This window comes from Canis aureus, chromosome 33 (assembly GCF_053574225.1).
Source record: "Canis aureus isolate CA01 chromosome 33, VMU_Caureus_v.1.0, whole genome shotgun sequence".
NCBI classification, from domain to species: domain Eukaryota; kingdom Metazoa; phylum Chordata; class Mammalia; order Carnivora; family Canidae; genus Canis; species Canis aureus.
The window spans coordinates 31034440-31057294 of record NC_135643.1 but is presented as its reverse complement, the minus strand read 5'-3'; the positions used below and the strand labels follow the sequence as shown (position 1 = coordinate 31057294).

At 48.2% G+C, this 22855-nt stretch overlaps 1 protein-coding gene and 2 long non-coding RNA genes across 8 annotated transcripts in view; 2 read left to right on the top strand and 1 right to left on the bottom strand.

The window, feature by feature from the left end:
- PITX2 (paired like homeodomain 2) overlaps positions 1-10433 on the top strand; it is a 20123-nt gene extending 9690 nt beyond the window's left edge. For 2 of the 3 annotated variants that reach the window (XM_077882297.1, XM_077882296.1), the window contains 2 exons: positions 6497-6702; positions 9184-10433. In XM_077882297.1, the coding sequence (XP_077738423.1) occupies positions 6497-6702; positions 9184-9747 (770 nt within the window). In that variant the 3' untranslated portion in view covers positions 9748-10433. Of the gene's footprint in view, positions 1-5042; positions 5580-6496; positions 6703-9183 lie in introns of those variants that run through there. The other variant, XM_077882295.1, reaches the window with a different exon arrangement.
- Positions 5942-17189, bottom strand: LOC144303886 (uncharacterized). 3 transcript variants are annotated; one of them, XR_013370890.1, is made up of 3 exons: positions 12444-12849; positions 8067-12181; positions 5942-7928 (listed from the first exon to the last, which is right to left on the bottom strand). It is a non-coding gene; the product is annotated as an uncharacterized LOC144303886 (long non-coding RNA). The 3 variants fall into 3 exon arrangements; XR_013370891.1 differs by lacking the exons at positions 5942-7928; positions 12444-12849 and adding an exon at positions 16587-17189 and having other exon boundaries at positions 11322-12181; XR_013370892.1 differs by lacking the exon at positions 5942-7928 and having other exon boundaries at positions 11322-12181; positions 12600-12849.
- LOC144303885 (uncharacterized) lies at positions 11504-22855 on the top strand. 2 transcript variants are annotated; one of them, XR_013370888.1, is made up of 4 exons: positions 11504-11971; positions 12087-12223; positions 12461-12601; positions 16066-22855. It is a non-coding gene; the product is annotated as an uncharacterized LOC144303885 (long non-coding RNA). The 2 variants fall into 2 exon arrangements; XR_013370889.1 differs by lacking the exon at positions 12087-12223 and having other exon boundaries at positions 11510-11971.

Below are 22855 nucleotides of genomic sequence, written 5' to 3'. Positions count from 1 at the left end.
ACAAATTTATACCATTCTCTTTATATGACTTTTCCACAGCTCATTGTTTTCCAAGATTCAACTATGGCCTAATAAACCTGTAGTGTTAACAAACTACTGTGAAAAAGCATATAGCACGTGGGTTTCATTGACATCCCCCCTTCAACCCTCCTGCCTCCTCTAATCCCTGATTTTCTCTTCAGGCGCCAGTGTGGGGGTACTTCCTCCTACCACCCCAGCACCCCCGCCAGTTACTACAAACCTCAGGTGGTTGAGTGTGTGGGACTAAAATCTGGATGCCATTTGCAGGGACCCAGAGAATGTGAGTGTTGCTCAGTATATGCACAGATTTTCGATTCAGAGAAGAATCTGCCCCTTTTTACAAACTAGCACTTTTTAAATCCATTTAGAGAATGGGGATCAGAGGAGTATCAGCCGCAATAAAGTTTTTAATTTCTGGGTGCTTTCAATTCATGACTGGAGCAGCAGGGATACGGAGGAACAACGAAAGGGGCCTTTACAGCTAGCTGCGTGTGTGAAGAAAGGACAGGCAGAAGAAGGGGAGGAAAGGCCACTCCTTGGGCAGGGTGCAAGGTCTCCAGCTGACCTCTGCGCTTTACACCATACGCACAGGCACACACACTCACGCCCGTCACGGGGCTCTGAGCTGAGTCTGGGCGGCCGTGGCCTTGAGCTGGGACCAGAGCAGCTTCTCTCCCCTCTGTGATGTGACAGTGCAGGGAGACATCTAATTGAGCCATCTTTCAGATGAGCTTTGAGGACAGATTTTTTTCCCCAAAAGTTGTGGATCACTTGGTTGGATAGCAGTTCATACTTGGGCCACCGCACCCGAGAGTTTGGCTGCGCAGTCCAACCAATCTCTCCACGGGGGCCAAAGGGGCTTTGCACAAGTAACACTAAAGAGTGTGAAATTAAATAAGACCTTAAGACTGGTAATCGGTGGCAAATACCAGCAGCTCAAAACCTGCCTGACCCGGTGTCACACATTTCCCTCCTCAAGGGTCTTGCTTTGAAAGAAAGAAAAGAAAAGAAAAGAAAAGAAAAGAAAAGAAAAGAAAAGAAAAGAAAAGAAAAGAAAAGAAAAGAAAAGAAAAGAAAAGAAAAGAAAAGAAAAGAAAAGAAAAAAGAAAAGAAAAGAAAAGAAAAGAAAGAAAAAAACAAAACAAAAAAAAAACAAGAAAACCCAAATGAGAATTCTTGAATGTCTTCGGATTCGAAAACCCAAACCTGCACTGGGTTTTACTTCCATGGAGGCCTTACACACTTCCAGTTTCCCTAAACTGACCACCTTAATTTTTTTCTGGACTGGAAATTTCTATGACAGAGGCTAGGAAGTCCCTGAAATTCCTAGAGCCAGTCAAAGAAGAGTGTGTGAAGCATGGAGAACACAAGAGGAGTGCTCAATCTGCAAAATACGTAGGATTACTTTCAACTCCTTCCTTAGCTATACTACCAATATCTGTGTCCCACAAGTTTTTTGTAGATTGTTTCCAGAGCTGCCCACCACCACCACCACCACCACCACCACCACCACTGTTTTCACTGAAAAGTGTTTCTTCATTGCCCAGCACTCACTTGCCTTTCTCCATCTAGACTTTTCATGTTGGTGTACTCCTACCATCCACGGAGTGAATTCAATTGGGCCTGAGAAGGGGGTCAGCCAAGCTCACCACGGGTAAAGTGATCAGGAGAGGTTGAAACTCTGGTTGGAAAAATGCAAAGAATTGCCTAACTGGCTCAGTTGATGATGGGGTGGGGCATTATATATTATGTATGTATGTGTGTATCTAGAAGGATGATAGATGATAGATAGATAGATAGATAGATAGATAGATAGATAGATAGATATGGTTATATTTTTACTTTAATCAGAGATCTCCAGATAATTGTCTTTATTCCCCACTTGACTTTGCAGTGGATAGATACAATTTAAGATTCCTTATCTTTTTAGGCTTTTAGGCTTCCTGGAGATCACCAGTGCTTTCAACGTCTCCCACAGTTTTGGCACTATGAGGAGCTGTCACTTACCCTTGGGGGTTTCAACCACTTTGCAAGCAATTCAGAGATTAGATCTTTCATATGTGCAATTGCCATGATGAGGGTTGTTAATCAACAGAGTCAAGGAGTTTAAATAAAAATTCTGTGGCTTTCGTGAGAGATGGGCTTCCATATCTATATGGTTCTGTGGAGCTTCTCAGCTCTCCTAAGTAGGGAGTTTTGAGAAACACCCAGAGCCTCCACCAAAAATTGCAGCTCAGGGGTTTGAATCTAGAAGAAACTAACACTAAGAAAGTATGCTCACTATGGTGGGGAGTTTTTCATTCTTTCATGTGATGGAGTTTCTTCATGAAATGAAGCTTTATGGGTGTGTTATTTTGGGGATCACGACTATGCCGAGGTTTAAGAAGAAACTGGAATATGATTAGTAAACACATTGGGCGGAAAAACTCCGGATTCATATTGACTTAGTTATAGGTCATCAGCTGGCAGTGCAATGGGAGGAAATATTTACTTTACACATATACTTTATGATCTTGGGGGAATTAGAGGAAATTCAATAAGAAAACGGCTAGAAACATTTAAAACCCTTATTTAAAAGACTTAAGCAAATTAGAGTCTTATCAGATTAAAAACCACTACAAATGTAAGAGCATTGTCTTCGGTGAAACGCTGTGGGGTCTGAGGAGATTCTCTGCCAAATCTCAGGGATAAAATGCGTCATTTAAGCACCAGATAATGAGCAGAATGTAAATTAATTTAACCTTCTTTACCAACAGGCTGCTGGTGTAATATGTATAATTTAGTGATAAGATTGCAGGACCTAATATAGCTGGATGTATGAGCCTTAGCTAATGCAAACCTGTCACATGGGGATGTATTCTGCTCTGAGCAGGTGTGTGTATGCTTGAAATGGGGTGAACTGGAATAAAAGGTTAAAACCAGAAATGGCTGATTTAAACCTTAGTATAAAGAAATTTCCTCCTTGCAGCTGTATTTTTCTTAAAGTGTGATGATACTTCTGGGGGGAGAGATTGAAGAACAATTCTCATCTGGTTCTTTGGATGGCTCTCAAGCATATTTAAAATGGGGGAGGAGCTGCAGATAGGGTTTGGCAGGGAGAGCCAGGCAAAGGAGAGACACATGGGTTACAAACATATTTGTAGTCTGCTTCATCAACACTGCCCCAGACTACATAAGTTTCCCAATCTTGTGAACAAGGACAAGGAGGGAGTTTTCTGAAGATACCTCATACTGGTGTTACAAATCATTGACTGTAATGTCAAACAAATACACATTCAGGGATGATAACGCTAACTCCACAATAAAGCAATCACCAATGCAGAAACCCAAAGAGGATTAGTTTGTGCTCTCCCGATGACCTAAGCAGAGGACAAAAGGACTTTCAAAAATAATTTTGAATGATATGTTTGTATTTCTTTATTTGAAAATTAATATTTTTTTGGAAATAGTGTTATAGACTTGGATGTCCCCAAGGTGTTTTTTCTTTCTTTTTAATAAAGTAAATGAATAAGGCTTGGCTTTTCCTAGCTGAGTGTTCTCCTAGGCTTTTGCCCTTCGCCCCCACCCTACTGCCTCTGCCTGCTTGGACTTTGAAGATTCAACAGCCTTGAGCTTCCTAGGAAAAGAAAATGACTTAAAAATTATCCTTGAAATTGGTTATTTGGCAACACTCATAATTGTATGGAAATTCATTAAAGCATATTTTATATATAATTAGCTCAAGGTTGTTGATTCTGCAGGCTTTATGGATTTGAATCTGATTGATAGTAAAGTAAACAAGAGAGTCGAATTTAAAGCGGGCTCTCTCTAGGGTTAGGACAAGCTTAATACAGTGTACAAGGAATTTGAAAGATCTAGGATATGTGTCTTAATCAACGCTAAGTAGAATGGATAAGCTTTCAGCATTTTGAAAATGCTGGGTTAGGGTTTCTATTCTATTGTGTATTTTCTGTCTGGGGACTAATAAGCATTACAGCGAACGTGATCTGAGGCGACTTTTATTCTTGTATAAATCCAGAGTGAACCACCAAACAGTTGTTCGTTTAAAGTCAAGGTAATTTTCTTCTGACGGGTCCATTTGCTTCTCGATTTCTAATTTATTAGCCTGCCCTCTCAGGGCTTTGTCTCCTTTGCAATTAAAGTAAAGCGTCTTCAGATTAGCACAGCGTTCGCTTGACAGGCTGTTTGGAAAATTTAAGCTCGGAGAGGTGATTTGTTGCTGTTTCTTAAATTTTTTTTTTCTGGTTTTAAGTAGCATGTCTTCTTCTTTCCATCCAAGAAGAGAAAAACATCTCTCGATTGGAAATGGATGTAGTGAGATACAAAAGGAAGGGGTGGGGAGGCTTGTGGCTCCTCGTACCTTTCAGCCCTCGACCTCTCCGCTCCTTTCTCCCGAGCCTCTTACTCGCAGCCTCACCTCTCCACCTCCCAGCTGAACTGAAGGCCGGACGGTCCTCGGCCGGGGCAGCGCAGGAGTCCCGGGAGCCGGGCGGTGTAGACCTGGGGGGCGCGGGGAGGTATTAGCCCGGCCCCGCACAGCTGATAGGCGCAGGCAAGGCTGTCCCTCCGCCGCGGCTCGGGGTCTCCTGATTGGTGCGGAGCCACGTCACTCCCGCTGGCGAAGGGTCTGGGAGGGGGCGGAGGCGGGGAGGGCGGGGAGGGCCGCGGCAAAGTGACGTCTGGGCACCAGGAAGCCCGCCTCTGGTTTTAAGATGTTGGGCCAACAGGGAAGCTCGGAGCCGCAGAGCTGGTCCGTCGCTCGCCTGCGTGCGGGGAGTTGAGCTGCTGCGAGGCGGTGCTCGGGCTGCACGGCCCGAGGGGGTGTGCGAGTGCGCGCCGCGGAGGGGGCGCCCGGAGGCCCGCGCCGCAGCCGCCGCCGCCGCCGCCGCCGCCGCCGCGGGGGATCCGATATCAGCTACCTGTCCCTGTCACTCTTGACACTTCGCTGTCAGGGCTGCCGCGCGGGGGGCGGGCAGACCGCGGACGCCGTTAGCTTTCCTTATTGGAGGGGTACTTGGGGGAGGGAGGGAGGGAAGAAAGGGGGTCTTTGCCACTCTGGTTTCGCTTTGGAGCTCGGAAGCCTGCTGCCCAAAGACGCTCCGCGCTGTGCCCTCCTGCCCACATCCCCATGTCTCCGTTCGCCCGCTGACTTTCCGCCGCTGGACCCTTTCGCTGGAGCCTGCCGCAGGAGACGGGGGCGGCTCGGTTCAGAGACTCAGCGGGGTTTGCCCGCGGCGGCCACGGCGGGGAAACTCCGCGCCCAGAGCGCACCGCGGAGCAGGCGGCGGCGGCCACGGGGCTTCGGCCGGGAGGCAGCCCCGGACTTGGAGGGCGGCGCGCTCCTTCGTCCATGAACTGCATGAAAGGCCCGCTGCATTTGGAGCACCGAGCAGTAGGGACCAAGCTGTTGGCCACCGCCTCGCCTTCCTCCTGTCACCATCCCCAGCCACTGGCCATGGCTTCAGTCCTGGCTCCCGGTCAGACCCGCTCCCTGGACTCGGCTAAGCACAGGCTGGAGGTGCACACCATCTCTGACACCTCCAGCCCCGAGGCCGCAGGTAAGGCGCCGCGCGGCCCCGCAGGTACCCCGGGGCAAGCCGCCCCCGGCCGCTCGGCCCCCCTCGCCCCCAAGGAAGTCGGCCCCTCCTGGGGGAGGCGTGGTGGGAGTGGTCGTTTCGTTTGCTCCCGGCAGAGCTTCCGGAGCCAGCGTCGTTTGGCCCCGCGTTCCTTTCGCCCCACCTCGACCGCCTTAGGTGGCGCGAACGACGCGAGCCAGCCTACTCTTCTCGGTTCCTATCCTGGCCTCCCTGCGTCTCCCGGGTCACAAAAAAGCCCCAGCATCTCCATCCGAGGACGTTCGGAGGCCATCCCCCATCCCCCACCCCCAACCTCCACCGCCACCCCCCACCCCCACCCCCGCCCGGGTCCCCGTTCCCTCGGCTTTCAGATCCCGAGAAGCTGCGCTTGTTAGAAAAGTATTTCTGAAACTACTACGCCGCAGAAGCAGCGGTATTTCTAAAAGGGTAGAGGAACTCGGGGTGGGTGGCCGAGTCCCAGAGTCTACCTTTAAGCCGCCTTCCGAAACCGCATCGAGACCTGAGGGGCCTCCGTAAAACGCGCCCGTGCGGGTGTCCGGGGAGATTTGGTGTGTCTGCGCGGAGGCGTATAAATATACTTGAAAGCAGAGGCTATAAAAATGAATGTGCCTTCGCTCTGAGATAAACATGTAAATAAAACGTGCGGCGCTGGGGGAGGGGAGCAGATGGGGCGCTCACACCCACACTCACGCCTGCACACCCTGCAGTCGCAGCGCTCCCCGCGGCCCGGAGGGGCCGCTCACACCCCGCTCCCCTCCCTGCTCCCCACCCCGCTGGCGGCCCAGCTCTCTCCCCGGCCTCCGCCGCCCGGGCCCAGCTGGAGTTCGCGGGCAGCAGGTGGACGTGCTGACGGGAACCTTTGTGCGTTTCGCTTTCAGAGAAAGATAAGAGCCAGCAGGGAAAGAATGAGGACGTGGGCACCGAAGACCCGTCCAAGAAGAAGCGGCAACGGCGGCAGCGCACTCACTTCACCAGCCAGCAGTTGCAGGAACTGGAGGCCACTTTCCAGAGGAACCGCTACCCGGACATGTCCACGCGCGAGGAAATCGCCGTGTGGACCAACCTTACGGAAGCCCGAGTTCGGGTAGGACCCCTGGCGGAGCCTGGGAAGGCTGGGAAGGAGGGCGCTGCAGACGCGCAGGCCACGTAGACCCGGAGGGAGTGAGGAAGGCGGCGTCCCCCGGAGGGCGCGGGTGCGGTGCCTTTGCAAAGGCAGGAGGGCCTCTCTCGGCGGCCCGGGCTGCGAGGTTACAGCTCCCCCTTACGAGACCGGCGGTAGGCCCCGCTCGGCTGGGGCGCCCCGTCGCCCCGAGCCCTGCCGAACTGGGCCGCGTGGCATCCCCCTGCACAGGGTATTGTGTTCGGGGCTTGCAGTCGCCAGACGAGCGCTCATAAAATCCCTCCCAGGCCAGGAGGCGAGAGCAGGCTCCAACCTGTGCGCTTTTAACAAGGAATACCCGCCGGAGACATGCAAGGTTTGGTCCTCCTTGGGAAACTTTCGCGCCCGGCCTAGCCCGGCCTTTTCTCTCCACCCGGCTCATCCTCCTTACATAGTCTTTGAGGTTTTTCGGCCATTCCGGTCTCTCCCACACCCTGTCCCTCGGTTTTGTTATCTACGGAAGCAGTTTTGATACACACCTACTATCCTGTTAGTTCTCTTAGAAAGAAAAGGAAAAAAAAAAAAGAGAAAGGCTTTTCGGTTTGGTTTATTTATCTTTTCTCAGGAGATTGTTACTCATATCCTTCTTCCCAATAATAGTTTTTTTTAAGGGGGAGGGGTGGCTTACCTTTGTAGCAAATCGGTACTTTATGGATTGGCAAAAGTGAACTTAAATGAATTACCCAGTAGCAACATCCTGGTTTATGCTGGTCAGTGGAAACTCCAAACACGTTAGGATTCTGGAAGCAGAAACATACATAGCAGGATCCAGGGGCTTTGCTGTTAAAAAAGAAAAAAAAAAAAAAAAAAGCTCTGGATAGAAAAATAGAGCCCCCAGTTACAGCAGAGAAGAAAGAAGAAAATACTATATACAACAATAACGATGAAAAAATAAAGACCAAAATGCTTTCCCAAAGCAGAGGGAATGAAGGCACTCTCTGGGTGGCATTTGTGTAGGATATGAGGCAATGCCGGTGGATAACAGCCCGGATGAAGCTGAAAATGGTTTTAGTTTAACTGCTCAGAGTTAGAACTCTTGCTCTCAGGCCGCGTGGTTTTAGGCAAGGTCAGTCTTTCATTAGCAATCCTGCGCATCAGGGAACAGGACTTGCACGTACTCTTCTTGCCTGGGCAGAAGTTTAGACAGCGGCCTAGGGTGGAAATAGCAAGTAATTAAAATAACACAATCAGTGGGTTCTCTGGACTCCTTCGGAAAAGATTTCTTCCTATCCCCTGCCTCCCGCCCTGCGGCTTTTCTGCAAGCCCTCCCAAGTTCCCCCCGCTACTACCGTGCTGGGCTGTCCTGTGGCTCCCTCAGGCTGCCTCCTTCCAGGCCCGCCGCATGTCCAGCCAAGTGGGAGTGGAGCGTGCTTATTTATAACAGTCCGGCGCAAAGAGGAAGGGGGATAAAAAGGAAATCAAGAATGAAAGGGAAAAGGAAAAAAAGCGGATTAGGCGGCTGGGCCCGGCTGAGACGTGTAATGTGAAACATCACCGATGTCAGCTCTGAAATCTGGGGCCAGGCCTCGCTCCAATACACAAAAGCCGCAGTCTGCGGCGGCGGGCGGGCCGATGTGGATTGAGAGAAGGGTTGCGTCGGGGCCACCGGACGCGGGTGGGGGCTGACCGGGTTAGGCGGCTGCTTGAAAAGCCCAGCAAACTGTCTGGGCCCGGCTGGTGCGCGCCGGGTGAGGGGCCTGGCCTGGAGTGGGCGGAGGGAGGAGGAGGCTGCCGAGCGACCTGGGTTCCCAGAGATTTCCCAGCCAAGCTCGAGGAGTTAGGAGGCTGAAGGAAAGGCGGCTTTTGGCTTTTGCTTTTTAATTCGTTACTTTGCTAGGCGAGGATGGGGGTCGCAGCCCAGCGCCAGTTGCCAGAGCATGTAGTGTGGAGTGGGGGGCGGCGGGGGAGGTCTGAGACGGAGGGAGGAGCTGTGTGACAGAGAGCCCCGGCCTCCGGTGCCCTCTCAGCTCCCTTGTTCTCATCACTGTGTCTATGGGAAACAAGTTTGCAAGGTGGCCTGGTAAAGGGTTGGGCAGAAAACCCACTGAACCGCGTTTATTTTACAGTAAGTGTTTTTGGATCTTGAGGAGGGCCTGGGTTAGTGAACAAGCTGCCCACAGGCCGCCAGGTGTTAGACTGGGGTTTGTGGCACAGTTCAGAGCCTGGGCTCGCAGGCCTCACCTGGCCAGGCCGCCCTCTTTTGGACGGGACTCAGGCAGCCCGGCCAGCGGGGCGGTAGGGGGTTGGGGAAAATGTGGAAGCCTGAGTGAGTGCGTGTCTCCCCCTGCCCCCCACATACGTGTGTATGTGTGTCTTGGTGGCCAAAGGCCTCTGGTGTTTTCTGGGATCAAGATTTTACTAATCTGTTCTGTGGCATCTGTTTGCTCCCTTGCCTTCCACCCCCAGGTTTGGTTCAAGAATCGCAGGGCCAAATGGAGAAAGCGGGAGCGCAACCAGCAGGCCGAGCTGTGCAAGAATGGCTTTGGGCCGCAGTTCAATGGCCTTATGCAGCCGTACGACGACATGTACCCCGGCTATTCCTACAACAACTGGGCCGCCAAGGGTCTCACGTCAGCCTCCCTGTCCACCAAGAGCTTCCCTTTCTTCAACTCTATGAATGTCAACCCCCTATCGTCGCAGAGCATGTTCTCCCCACCCAACTCCATCTCCTCCATGAGCATGTCGTCCAGCATGGTGCCCTCAGCTGTGACCGGCGTCCCGGGCTCCAGCCTCAACAGCCTGAATAACTTGAACAACCTGAGCAGCCCGTCGCTGAATTCCGCGGTGCCCACGCCTGCCTGTCCTTACGCGCCGCCGACTCCTCCGTACGTTTACAGGGACACGTGTAACTCGAGCCTGGCCAGCCTGAGACTGAAAGCAAAGCAGCATTCCAGCTTTGGCTACGCCAGCGTGCAGAACCCGGCGTCCAACCTGAGTGCTTGCCAGTACGCCGTGGACCGGCCGGTGTGAGCCTCGCCCACAGCACCCGGATCCTAGGACCGTGCCGGATGGGGCAACTCTGCCCTTGAAAGACTGGGAATTACGCTAGAAGGTCGTGGGCACTAAGGAAAGGAAGAGAAAGAAGATATAAAGAGAAAAGGAAACCACTGAATAAAGAGAGCTCCTTTGATTTCAAAGGAATTTCCTCAATGTCTGACATCTTTCACTAAAAGTATTTCCAACAGTTGCAAGGACACACACAAATGTTTGACTGGATATGACATTTTAACATTACTATAAGCTTGTTATTTTTTAAGTTTAGCATTGTTAACATTAAAATGACTGAAAGGATGTATATATATCGAAATGTCAAATTAATTTTATAAAAAGCAGTTGTTAGTACTATCACAACAGTGTTTTTAAAGGTTAGGCTTTAAAATAAAGCATGTTATACAGAAGCGATTAGGGTTTTTCGCTTGTGAGCAAAGGAATGTATATACTAAATGCCACACTGTATGTTTCTAACATATTATTATTATAAAAATGTGTGAATATCAGTTTTAGAATAGTTTCTCTGGTGGATGCAATGATGTTTCTGAAACTGCTATGTACAACCTACCCTGTGTATAACATTTCGTACAATATTATTGTTTTACTTTTCAGCAAATATGAAAAATGTGTTTTATTTCATGGGAGTAAAATATACTACATACAAATCAGTCTGGATTCTTTCTGCCCTCCTCTGTCGCCTGGCCAGGGTTTCTCAGTCACTGCTTCCTAAACAAACCAGTACCCTCTGCCTGCCTAGTTAAACACACAAGGCAGCAGGACTTATTTAAATTTGGTAGAAATAAATTATAGTCATTCATCAGAAACTAAAAAGAAAAAAAAAAGCCACTCCCAGGGAAAAAAAAGGGGGGGGGGCTGCAAAGTCTGGTCTTGTCTCCCTGATTTTTCTTTGGCTTAAACCCAGAGTATTCCATTGTTGCTAGCAAATAATATAAGAGAAAAAGAAGAAAGGAGAAAGAAATTTAGAAAGTATGTCAGCTTGGAATGACTCTCAAATACACTTTTTTGGGGGGGGAAGGTTTCCACATCCAGTAAATTGTTCTGGAGAATTATGTGTGTATGTATACATGTACAGTTTATATACATTCCTCTCAAGACGAATACATCTATAATAAGTTTACAAGGAAACACCTCCAGTTCAAAATATTTAGGCCTCCACGTTTATCTTTCAGGCTTAAGTAGAGAGATTCTTCATGTTATATTGCATTCTATTTCCAAATCCTTTCGAGACATTAAAAGAAACAAAGGCCATTTCTAATAACTACAGCCCTTTTAGTTTCCCAAAGAGCCCAGGGGTTGAGAGGTTAGAGTGGAGTTTCCTGAGTCTTGTCGAGCAATATGTAGTTGAGGCAAAGGTCATGCTCCCCGTGTTTTGTTTTAAATAATATTGACCCATTAATTCTAAACCTGCTTGTTCCTGAAATTATACAGGATTATGGTTTGCAAACTGCGGGACAATGAAGCAAATCAAGATGAATTACAGCCCTGGCCCTCCCTCCCATCCTCTGACATCTAAACGGGGAAAGAGATCGGTGTGAGTGTTTAAAGGAACTTTAAGCACCCGCTCTTCCTTTGTTGGTGGTTTTCAGCTTTTTTTTTTTTTAATGTGAAATTTGATTTCGTAACAAATCGTAGCAAATACGACTTAGTCCGAAGGAATTCATTACTGAGGCTCTGGGGGAGAGGGGGGTGAAGGGTAAATCCTGAGGTCCTTTGCAATTCTGGTCACCTCCTCCCCCCAGTGGGCGAGGACAAACACAACCCTGGGGAATAAGGAGCGAAAAGTAGCCAGCAGTTTTCTGGAGCCGAGAAAACCTGTGTTTTTGCGCTTAGGTTACTTTTATCTGGCTGAAACTTTACCTAGGAGCTTTTGAGGCTCAGACGCGGAGTCTTTGTCCTGCATGGGACTGCTGCTGCCACTTAAAGAGATCGCAGATAACGTCCCCGATGTGAGATCAGTGCGCAATGCACATTAACTTTTTTCTTCTTTCTTTTTTAAGCTCTGCCTCTAACCTACGGAGGGATCACGCGGCAGTGGGGGGCAGATAAAAGCCCTTTGGCCGAGGGTCACCTCCGTCCTTGTTGTTCACTTGAGAGCAGTGGAGAGGAAAACGGTCCCCACGGGCGGACTTTGGCTTCTGGAGCCGCGCAGCCCAGCGGGCCGGGCCGCCCGGAGCTCCGCCTGGTATGGGGGGGAGGGGAGGCGGGGGGCAGGGAGGGAGGGGACGGGGAGAGGGGATTTGGGGATCGGGGCTGGCGAGGCTAACGAGACCTGCTGGGAGGATCTGCGTCTCCTGCAGGTCCCAGAGCGTCTTGGGAGAGCTGGATGCTGAAGGCGGACCTCGGCCTAGTTCGCGGGCTGAAATAGGACTCGATTTCGAGGAAATCGATCAATCTGCAGAAAACAAAACAAAACAAAACAAAAATGGAAGTCGAGGTTTGGGAAGGGTTGTCTCATCCCCATCCCCAACTTGAGTGGTGCGCGCTGGGGGGCGGAGACTCAGGACTGCTCCGAAGCCCTGTCTCCCACCTCAGCTCCTCTCCCTGGACTTCCAGAAGGAAGAATTTCCCTCTTCACCCCCCAACCACCCCCGCCCCCCCCCCCCCGCCTTGCTCCTCACACCCATCCCCGCTGGCCCGCTGACCCTTTCCCGCACCTCTTTTTCCCTTCAAGTGAGACCAGCCTAGCTCCCGAGCCGGCGGAGTCGTTCCTCTCGCCCCTCCCGCCCCCACGCGGGCCCCCCTCCAGCATCGCTCCTGCCACCACCTCGGTTCCACTCAATCGATTTTTGCTGCATGTCAACACTTATTACCGGTGAGTGTGAGGGTATTTTTCCTCCTTCTCCAGGTCTCTTAATGATTTCTGAGCTAGTTGTGTATTAAAGTGCTTAAAGGAACCTTTAAGGTAATCTATAGCATGAACGGCCGCCTCCTCCGCTGGGGATAAAGATGGCGAGCGGGAGGTCGGGCCCCCAGGAGCCCGGGCTCGCAGGCCCCAGCCCCCCGCCGCCCTGCTCTGCGCCCCGGGAGGCTGCGGACCCGGCGCCGAGCGCAGAGGCCCCACACCGCAGTTCGCCCTGCCCTCGCCGGGCTTTCCGCTCCCCCCCCAGCGGCCGCCCCTCACCTGTTACTCGAACCCACCCTCCCGCCCGTCCTGGGCTTTTTACACTTTCCAAATGCCCGAGGCCTCCAACTCCTCATTCCCCTAACAGCGAATTCAGATGGGGGGGGGGGGGGGGGGGACCTGGGAAAAGGTGCCTGTGGCCCACGTTTGTCTCCATTGCCTCCCAGTTCCTGAATCTTGAGTTTTTACTGCCCCTAAGTTGGTTAGAAATTTAATTTTAAAAACTCTGTTAGGCAACCTGAGCCGCGTGGGCGGTTTGATTAGGAGGCAGATCCTCCCCTTGGCCTCCCGGCCCTGCTCTTTCTTCCACCGCCCACCCTCGGGTCCCGGGAGGTGCTGAACCCCGGGAGTGCCTCTAGGAGCGTAACAACAACAGAAAGAATGGGAGAAAAATGAAGGGCATCTTAAAAGTCCCAGTATTCCTCGAAAGCCCCACAAATTAACCCTGTGAGGAGCAGCGGACCCTTTTAAGGCGAGTCTAGAGAGACCTGGCGGCGCGTTGTCGAAAGATACCACCCGCCCCCCCCCCCCAGCTCCCTCCACCCGCGTCGCGAATGTGACCAAACAAAGGTCCGTCCTGCAATCCACATCCTAATCCACGGGCGCCTTCGCCGCCGTCGCCGGGGCTCCCCGCCTCCCGCCCGCTGCTGTCCGTCGACGCGGGCTACTCTGGGAGTCCCTTGACTCGCCGAGCTACATTTTTTTTTTTTTTTTTTTTTTTAGAGAGAGGGACCAAAAACAAAAACAAAACAAAAAAAAAGAAAAGAAGGAAAGAGGAAAAAAAGAAAAGAGGGTGTAATCAGATCTGATGCCTTTCTGAATATAGAGTCCGTATTGATTGATTTATTAACACCCCCACCCACCCCCACTCCCGGCAAGCAGCAGTTAATTTAAGCACATGGGGAAGCAAGATACGCAGCTGATTGAGGTAGGAGAAGTAAACACGAGAAGTTTCTTATAGCAGATTTTCAGAAGGAATTTTTTTAAAAACTACCCTTCCTGGCCCAGCGTCCCTAATCTGACAATTCCATTTTAACTGAATTTGAGAAAGTGATAATTGAAGAAGAGAGTCTTTAAAAATAAGAATATGGTTCCGTAGAAATCTGATTTTAGAGACATAACTAATTTTCTCTTTCAGATTTTAGCAGATGACACCAGGAAGATTTTTACTCTAATCTTAAAAGTTTATTTATCACCCTGCTTCCCAACCCCCCCTTCCCCGCCCCCCACGAAGGGGGGGGGGCTTCTCATTGTTGACATTCTATCTGAAAAGATAGAATTCAGCATTTGTTGTGTTTGAGATGTATAACTTTCATTCACTTCTTGCTGAGTATTTTATGCATCTTATGCATCTTATGTAAATGTAATGTTATAGATTTTGTTTGAAGATTAGAGAAGGCTTGGAAAACATAAAATATGCCATTGAAGATGTATTTAATTCTACTTAATTGCCTTTAGAAAAAATCATTGCTACTTCTGTTGTAACAGTGTATTAATAGTTCAGTGGCAACTGTGGAAAACAGGAGATAGTTGAAGCTTAAATAACTCAGTAAAAAAAAAGACAAAAAACTATATAAATTCCTTTCTAAAACCTTTAAAAATATTTAATAAATGTACGGTAAAGGTGTTTATTTTTGGAGGGTTGTGTGAGGGATTGCTTTTTTTTTTTTTTTTCCTTCTCTCTGAAGGGCTAAAAGAAGTGGAGAATCATTGGGTCCTGGCTGAGCAGGGTGTGTGTCTGCACCTTCTGACTTTGATGGATCTTTCCAGACCTAGTTTAAGATGCTCCCCCCATCCTTGCCCTGTCTTCCTCCCTGCCCCTCATCTTCTCCCTCTTCTGTTTTCTTTACCCACTCCAAAGTTTTCTGTTCTTTTTTTCTTTTTCTTTCTTTTCCTTTTTTCTTTTTTTTTCTTTTTTTTCTTTTTTTTTTCTTTTACATGTTCTATCAACTTAGAAAATGGTCCTCTTATGCTGGGACCTCATATACCAGGGCTAAGGCTTAGTTAGCAGAGTTAGCCCTTAGAGCCCCAGGACACTCTTCTACCAATGCGTCCTCCGTCCAGAAGTAGCAAAACTTTTCTGTCTTTGACAACAGTTTGCAGCAGCGCTGGACCCCCTGGCACGCAGTCCTGGGCAGGAACCCTTATCTTTGTAGCTCTGGCGAGATGAGACCTAGAACAGTCTCAGCTGCTCCTGAGAAGGCAAGCGGGGCAGCATACCGAATGTGACTTGGTTCCCGAACTAGCGGCAACCCAGTTCTTGGGCTCTTTCCCCATTCTGCTTGTGTTAGCAGCCCCCTCAACTCTGCTGCTCTGAGTATCTGGGTGGGATTGCTGCACCCAGTTGAAGCTCCATGGTCTCTATCTCTGTCCTACGGAACGGACTAGCGGGGCCTTCTCCAGCGTCACTTAACGCGGCTACTTGCGTTTGGCTAACGAGTGTGTCTGATTTCACGCGGCAGTGTGCGGGCATGGGTTGGGGGACGCTGATGGGGACAGAAGTAGAGACCCTGCGGGCCATCCCCGGTGCCCAGGAAGGGGCTTTACCTGCCAGAGCCCAAGGCGACAGACGACAGGTCGCTTTGTTAGAAAATAATATAATATCAAGCAAAAGAAAGTAAAATAAAACCCTTCTTCTGGGGGCCTCGGGCAATGTTCATTCACAGTATTCTACTAATCTCAGCGCCTCCAGCCCTCGCTTAAAAATCCGTGAAATCGTAGGAGCCACTCTTATCTGATGAGGCAGGGTCTTGTTTGTTTCTTTGACAGAAAAAAAAAAAAAAAAAATCCCGCCTGCGAATTCTAGGCTGCTTGCTCAGGGCACGAAGCTCTCCTCCCCAGCCCGGAACCTCCTTTTCCCGTGCAGCAGCCCCCTCCACCCCCGCCGGGTCAGCTGCGCAGCTCCGGGGCCTGACAGTCTGGACTTCTGGCCAGGACCTTCTGGACCCATCGATTCCGCGGGAGTCCAGCTCCTGGAAGGAGCCGAGGTGCCGCTGCTCCACCTGAACTTGCCCCCGGCGCAGGTTCGCCTTGGGCCTCACTGAAACGCCTGACACTGTAGCTGGGCCACCGCCGTGCCTACCGCCTTCTACTGACCGGAACAGCTGCTTTATCTTAATGTTCTTTTTTTTTTTTTTTTTTTTTTGGCCCGGCAGCAAAGGAGAAGATGGTGCAGCCTCGCGTTACCCTGAGGATATTTTCAGAGGCTCCCGGAGAAGTGGTGGCTCAGACGGCAACCTACGCACCTCCGAAAGGGGACCCCTTCGCGTCCCCGCACTGTTGTCTGCACGTCCCTTGGGACAACCAACCCGGAATCTGATCCTCAGCTGCCGCCACGCGCCCACCTCCCTCTGGCATCCCCACCCCGCTGCTCCTCGCTAGCGTCGAGGCCGCGGCGCTGGGGCAGCACAGACCCGCCCCGGGGTCGTTCCGGGGCGCAGCGCCCGCCCCCGCGCTCCCGTCGCCCCCGCACGCGCCGCTCCCGGGCCGCGGCTGCGGCGTCGTGGGCGGTCGCGGCTCCGGCCCGAGCACTGCCTCTTGGCTGCGCCTCAGGGACGCCTGCCGGGCCCGGGCCGCGGACCCGCTGGCTTCTCCGCGGTCTCAGAGGTGGCCTGGGGAGGCCCAGGCCGGAGGAGCGCCCAGTGCCCGCACCCACCGCCGCCACATCCGTCCTCACCCTCTCTCGGGCTTCCGCGCCTTCATTCCCGAGCGGCCATATACCTTGAATGGGTCATCCCTGCCTGCCGCCCTAGAGCTGCCTCTCGAAGCCCTGGGGTTGAACATTAACCAGCCGGAGCTATAGAGTGGGGTAAAACGTTACATATAAAAATGAATCATCTATCCGATCCTGGGAGAGAGGACCTATAGCGAGCTCTGCGCCTAGAGCTGCCCCGGCAATGTCCCCGGCCCAATGCACAGACCCTTCTGGCATCCACTTCCTAGGGACCTTTCGGCCGCTGGCGGCTGAAGTTGGGTGGAGGCGGGGGAGATGGAGGTTTTCGACCCAGACGTTCTCCTCGAGGAGCCTGATGTTTAGGCTTTCTAACGCAAGTGCATTTCCTTTCCTTTCTCACTCGAGGTACACACAGAGGTCTGGAACAGCCTTTTGTATCTTAACAAAGTTAGAGTAGCTGAAGTTGTTGGAGGAGAGGCTGCCCACATGCTCGAGAACCCAAGCTGATCCGTGGACTCCGGGGATCGGCCGCGAGCCCTGGCGCTCCGGATGGACCCTGGGAGGCAGGGCTGGGTGTGCAGAGAGCGGAGCCGGAGCCCTGCAAGCCGGGCGGGAGCCTGAGGGGAGGCGCAAGGTGGGCGGTGCCAGGGGCGGGGGTTGGGGGTGCCTGGCCTCCGGGCTGAGCCGCTGGGCACGCCCCGGCCAGAGATCCGGCCGAAATCCGAGGCTCAGATCGCACCTCCACTCCCCTCGCCTGGGCCCAGCCTGTTTCCCACTCTGACTTGTTTCTTCAAACATAAGTACTGACTAGACCACACTGGCCAGTCAAATATACAGAACTTATGAAAAGGTAACAACTGGGAAAGAATTCAAGATAGTGCACCTCCTGAGTTCTTATGCCCTCACCTGAAAACATTAGCAAATCGTGGTGCTCAGCAGATCCCTGAATAGAAAAGTGATTCGGTTTCTGAATCTCTCACTCCCTCTTGTCTAACCTCTTCCTTTCCCTCCCCTACTCCATTCAAGAAAAGGGATAAAGTAGGTGCCAGCCAGAGAAAGATGTAATGTTCTATAAAGCTTTCAGGAGTTGCCAACCAACCTGCAGAATAATTGTCGTATTTCTTAAGAAGATTGGTTTATTTCTACCCAAAATATCTGCTTTACTCAAAACACAGTGCCTAGCCCATAATATCCTCTTAGCAACGATTTCTTAAACAGATAACACCCCCGTTCCCCACCTCCACCTTGAACTATATCTCTGATTTGTTTATTGAAGCAGCATAATTTTTACTGAGAACATTCACTCAAACCTTTGTTCTTAGGGGTGTGAGAAAGTGGCTGTGGTGGCATATGTCATGTCTTAGCTTCTTTAAAAACCACTTCTCTGGTGTGTTTACAGCCTGTACAGCGATTGAGAGAATTTCTGGCAGGAGGTAGAGGATGGCAACAGGGACAGACGTTCAGGGAACAAGGTTTCAGAGCCTCAGCAGGCATCAAGTGTGTGGTGAATACCATGTATTTGTATTAGTTGACTATTAATCAGTTCCAGGAGAAATAACTTTGAGTGTAAGATGTGGTTACAGGATATTCATCACTTGCAGTAGTTTCAATGCTCTAACTTCAGAGCATACAATATTCATGTGATTCTCATAAAGCAACACAACCCACGTTTGTCATCACCCAACTTCATGTTACCCGACGTCCCCAAGAAAAATAGAATTGACTCAAATGTTCTACCAGTTAGCTCCCCAGAGGGAATGAACACATCAAATAAATTAAAAGATATGAGTCACACTCAGTTGCCCTGCAGTGACTTAGAGACACCAGAGAAACATAGGTAGGGAAAGGGCATTTACTTTTAAAGGTGCAGGTAGCTAGGGAAAGGGGTAAGATAAAGGGTATTGCAGTGCTCGCTCAAACGGTCTTCTCCCCCACCAAATTACTGTGTTATCTGACACTCTCAATCTATTTGTGTCCTGGGTAACAGACAGTTTGACCAAGAGGTCATAGACTAGAGAGCTTGGGTGATTGGAAACAAGTTTGACAAGAAAGGAATCTGGGTGAGGTGCCACCGTGGAGGTGGAAAGAAGATGAGGCCACATGGCTGGAGCAGCTGGCAACCCCAAGTCTCTACTGGACTCTCTATTCCCATGCAATGCCTTGTCAGAGAACAGAGGGCTAGGAAGAGCTACCAAGACAACTTCATGGATGGGAGACAGTCATGTCTCTCTCTTCACATCCCTTTTCTTTACCTTCCCTTTGTTTCCTGCTATCCCCATGTCCTCCTTTCATTTCACCCTTCTACACCTTAGTAGGCTCTCTCCATAATTCTGGCTGCCCCTGGATTATCCTCTACTTGTCCCCTCTTCTGAATTAAGGCTTCACATTGTAGTGTTTACTCTTTCAGATATGAAAAGTTGTTTTATCCAGTCTACTTGTAAACCATTTGTATTCATAAATATGGAGTGCGTGTATGAATGATAAAGGTGTCAGGGCTGATAAGTAAAGCAGGCAACGTCGGAATATGTCTTTTCATAGCAACAGAGACTGTGAACATTCTTTTAACAAGGGCCCATTGCAAGCAGGATATCCCAGAAGGGTCAGTGAACACACTCCTTTCATCCCAGGCAGAGTTACCCTTGGCATTATGCCCCCCAATGTGGTAAAAATCTCAGTTCACTTTACTGTTCTCAGCTTGGAAGCTCCTCTTTGCCTGAAACTACCAATTGTACACATTGTCAAAATTATGTGTTCTAAAGGAACACAGGATACAGTCCTATGCAGAGTTTATATGCTAACATGAGTTCCTTTCTGCATCTCTCCAAACAAAGGTACTTATTTTTCTTGTGCTATATCCTATTGTTATTGGCTCAGCTGTACCTTAATGGTGATTTTTGTTCCTTTCATGGTTGGAAAACACCTTCATTGTCATCTTGCATTTTCAGATTAGAATTTAGAAAGACGTCTTCCTCCACCGAGGAGTTGCCCCATTTCCACCCTTCTTTGATTCCTTTTCCTTTCTGACTTCTTTCAACATCTCTTTTAGAGATAATTTTACTCTCACAATTCTCTCCCTTTTTACTTTTTAAATTTCATTTCTGGGCACTCAGTTGTTCCCATACCAGAAAACTATTTCTTGTCTATATTACTACTTTGTCAATTACCATATGGGATGTATTACTATGAGTTAAGATTTGGGGGTCATTTTCTTTTTTTTTTTTTCAGATTTTATTTACTTATTTGACAGAGAGAGAGCACAAGCACGCTCATGCACAAGCAGGGGAGTTAGGGGGGCAGGGAGAGCGGGAGAGGTAGAAGCAGGCTCCCCACTGAGCAGGGGGAGCCTAATGTGGGCTCCATCCCAGGACCCTGGGATTATGACCTGAGCAGAATAGCACTTAATCAACTGAGCCACCAAGGCACTCTAGGGTCATTTTCTTTTAAGCTTTTAGAGCCTGGAACCATATTTGCTAAATAGTAGGTGTTCAATAAGTGCCTATTGATCAAATGGCATAAGTAAAACCTTTGTTCACTAAAATCCAAGTCCAAAGATATTAAAATCTATTGAATTAGCATGAATTAAATATCAGATAAATTCTCTTTCATTTCTAATTTTCTCTCAACAAATCAGATATGTAAAAGAATTCCATAGTAGAAATTTCATCTTAATCTTTTTTTAATCATCTCTACTATCATTTTTTTATTCTATTAGAGCACTTTTAGGATAATGAATCATATCATATTTTTAGGGTGATGATCAGAGTTCATAAGGTACCGGACACATGGTAATATTTCTTAATAAGTAGCTTGGAAAATGTGTGTGGTGAGGGAGACAAAAAAGAAATGTATATGTGGAGGCTGGAGGAGGGGGGCACATAGGTGACAGTAGTGTCCAGCTTATAATATCGGAACTTAGGATCATTCTACTAGTTAAGAGATTATGATCTCCAGTCTTCACCATTATTTTACACTCTTAACAATTTAACTGTTAATAATAAACAGTAAAATATAGTGCATCACAATATATGATGGACAAAGTTGTTTTTTTCATTTTTGTGGTTAGCAATAAGGAACTTGAAAAGTTGAAAATGTTAGTCAACCCCAGAAAAACAAGAGTATTTTTTTTAACAAGAGTATTTTTAAAACAATCAGACTTTAAAGTCATAGACCAAACATTTTTATTTCTGTTAATTGTTGCCCCATAAACCACTGATATTTTTTATTAATTTATCGGTAGCAAAATATTCCTTAGATCACTTACCCTATCCACTCCCACTTTCCAGCTGCTATCATAAACAATAAACATATTTCACCAGAACAATGGGAAGATTGACATTACTTTTGATTAAACAAGTATGAAACATTTAATAAGTCTTGTTATATACCAGAAAAAAAATGTTTTACCTTATTATGCTGAATAAACAAACAAACAAATACATATATGAGTAAGTTTATGTATGTAGGAGCTGGAATGGTAGAAAGTTACAATGAGGTAAATTTTGCAGTGCCTATACGGTTTTCAAAATCCCATCTCTACTGAAGAAGCTCTCTCTAGTCCTGGCCTTGCCGTTTTTTTAGAAGCCACTCTAGATTAGGCTGAGGATTCAAAGAATCAAGGAGGAGGATGACTGGGAAATTGCAAGATGTGACAGAGTAGATAAATTATCTTTGATTGGTTCAGGCACTGTAATCATCAATTAAAAAATTATCTACATACTTAAGAAACAATGGGCCAATATTATTTTCACAGCACTCTAAATATATTTTTGCCATTATATTTGACCTGATTTTATGCATAATCTTTCCTAAACATAACTATTGAGTGATGCAAAAGATGTGACTTATTGAATATTTCTTTGAGCCAAGCACTGTGCTAAATGCTGTTCACGTATTATTTCAATCAGTTCTCACAACAATCCTATAAAATAGATACCTTTTTTATTTGACAGATGAGAAGACTGATACTCAATGGTGACTTGCTTCAGACTACCTGGTCAATGACTACCTGGTCAATGGGTGGCAGACTCAGGTTTAGAATAAGACTCAAATCAGAAACAATCTGACAAGCGGTTCTCTCAACCACTCAACGAATGGCCACTGTGAAAGAATTTAGTGTTCTCTACCACTTTTGTTGACATTAGAAAATGCCATTCATAAAAGACATATAAAGGAAATATATTAAAAGTGCTATGAAAATATGTTCCCTAGTTATTCTTTGAGATGATTGGCGTTTGAAAAAAATGATAATTCTAGTAACCGAGACAATCAAGGGCAGATTTGTTCTACTCTTTCACATGTGTCTCAAGGTACATTTCCTAGACTAACGTAATAGGCATAACCTCTTAAGCTAATTTGAAATGTGACGTTTTATTTTACTTTTAAAAAAGTAATCTCTACCACCAATGTGAGGCTCAAACTCATGCTCCATGCTCAAGAGTTGCATGCACTTCCAACTGAGCCAGCCAGACATCCCTGAAACGTGATATTTTACATATGATAGGAAAAGGAGGAACCTCTTGCTAATATTAAAGAAAGAATTCACACACACACATACATACACACACACACACACACACACATCAGTTGGTATATGATCAAATGATTTTTCCTTGGTCTTGTACACTATGACCTGCTTCCTCCTTTCTTGCCTCTCCTCACCCTCCATTGTCCCTTTCGATACTAACTCTAGGTGTCAGCTTAGATATCCCTACACTGGAAAAGGCTTCTCTGACATCTTGGCATTGATTAGGTCAGGGTGTCCCTCCTGTGTGCTCCCATAGCCATATCAAGACACGGGACACAGTTCCATGAACTTAACACTTTTGAAGATTATAGGTAAGTTATTTTGTAGAGTGTTTTTCAATCTGGGAGGTATGTGTGTGATATTTTTATGTGGTTAGATTCCAATTATGTATCTTTTATAATATTCAGGAATATCATAGAAATGATGATGCTGTGTTCTAAGCCACATAATGTACACTTAATATTTCACGATGTTACATTGCTTACTTGATTTAGGTGGCATCAACTAGCTTCTCTACTATATTATTACACTTTCTCTTATTGTAGTTAGTATTTCACAAGCATAAAATATTTCTTTATAGTGAGAAACTGAAGCCTCCTGCCAACAGCCATGTGTGCGAGATTGAAAGTGAATTCTCCAGTTCTCTGAATGACTGCAGTCCTGGCCAACAATTTGACCCGACACCTAAGCTGCTCCCAGATTCCTCACCCTCAAAACTGGATGAGATAATAAATATTTATTGTTTTAA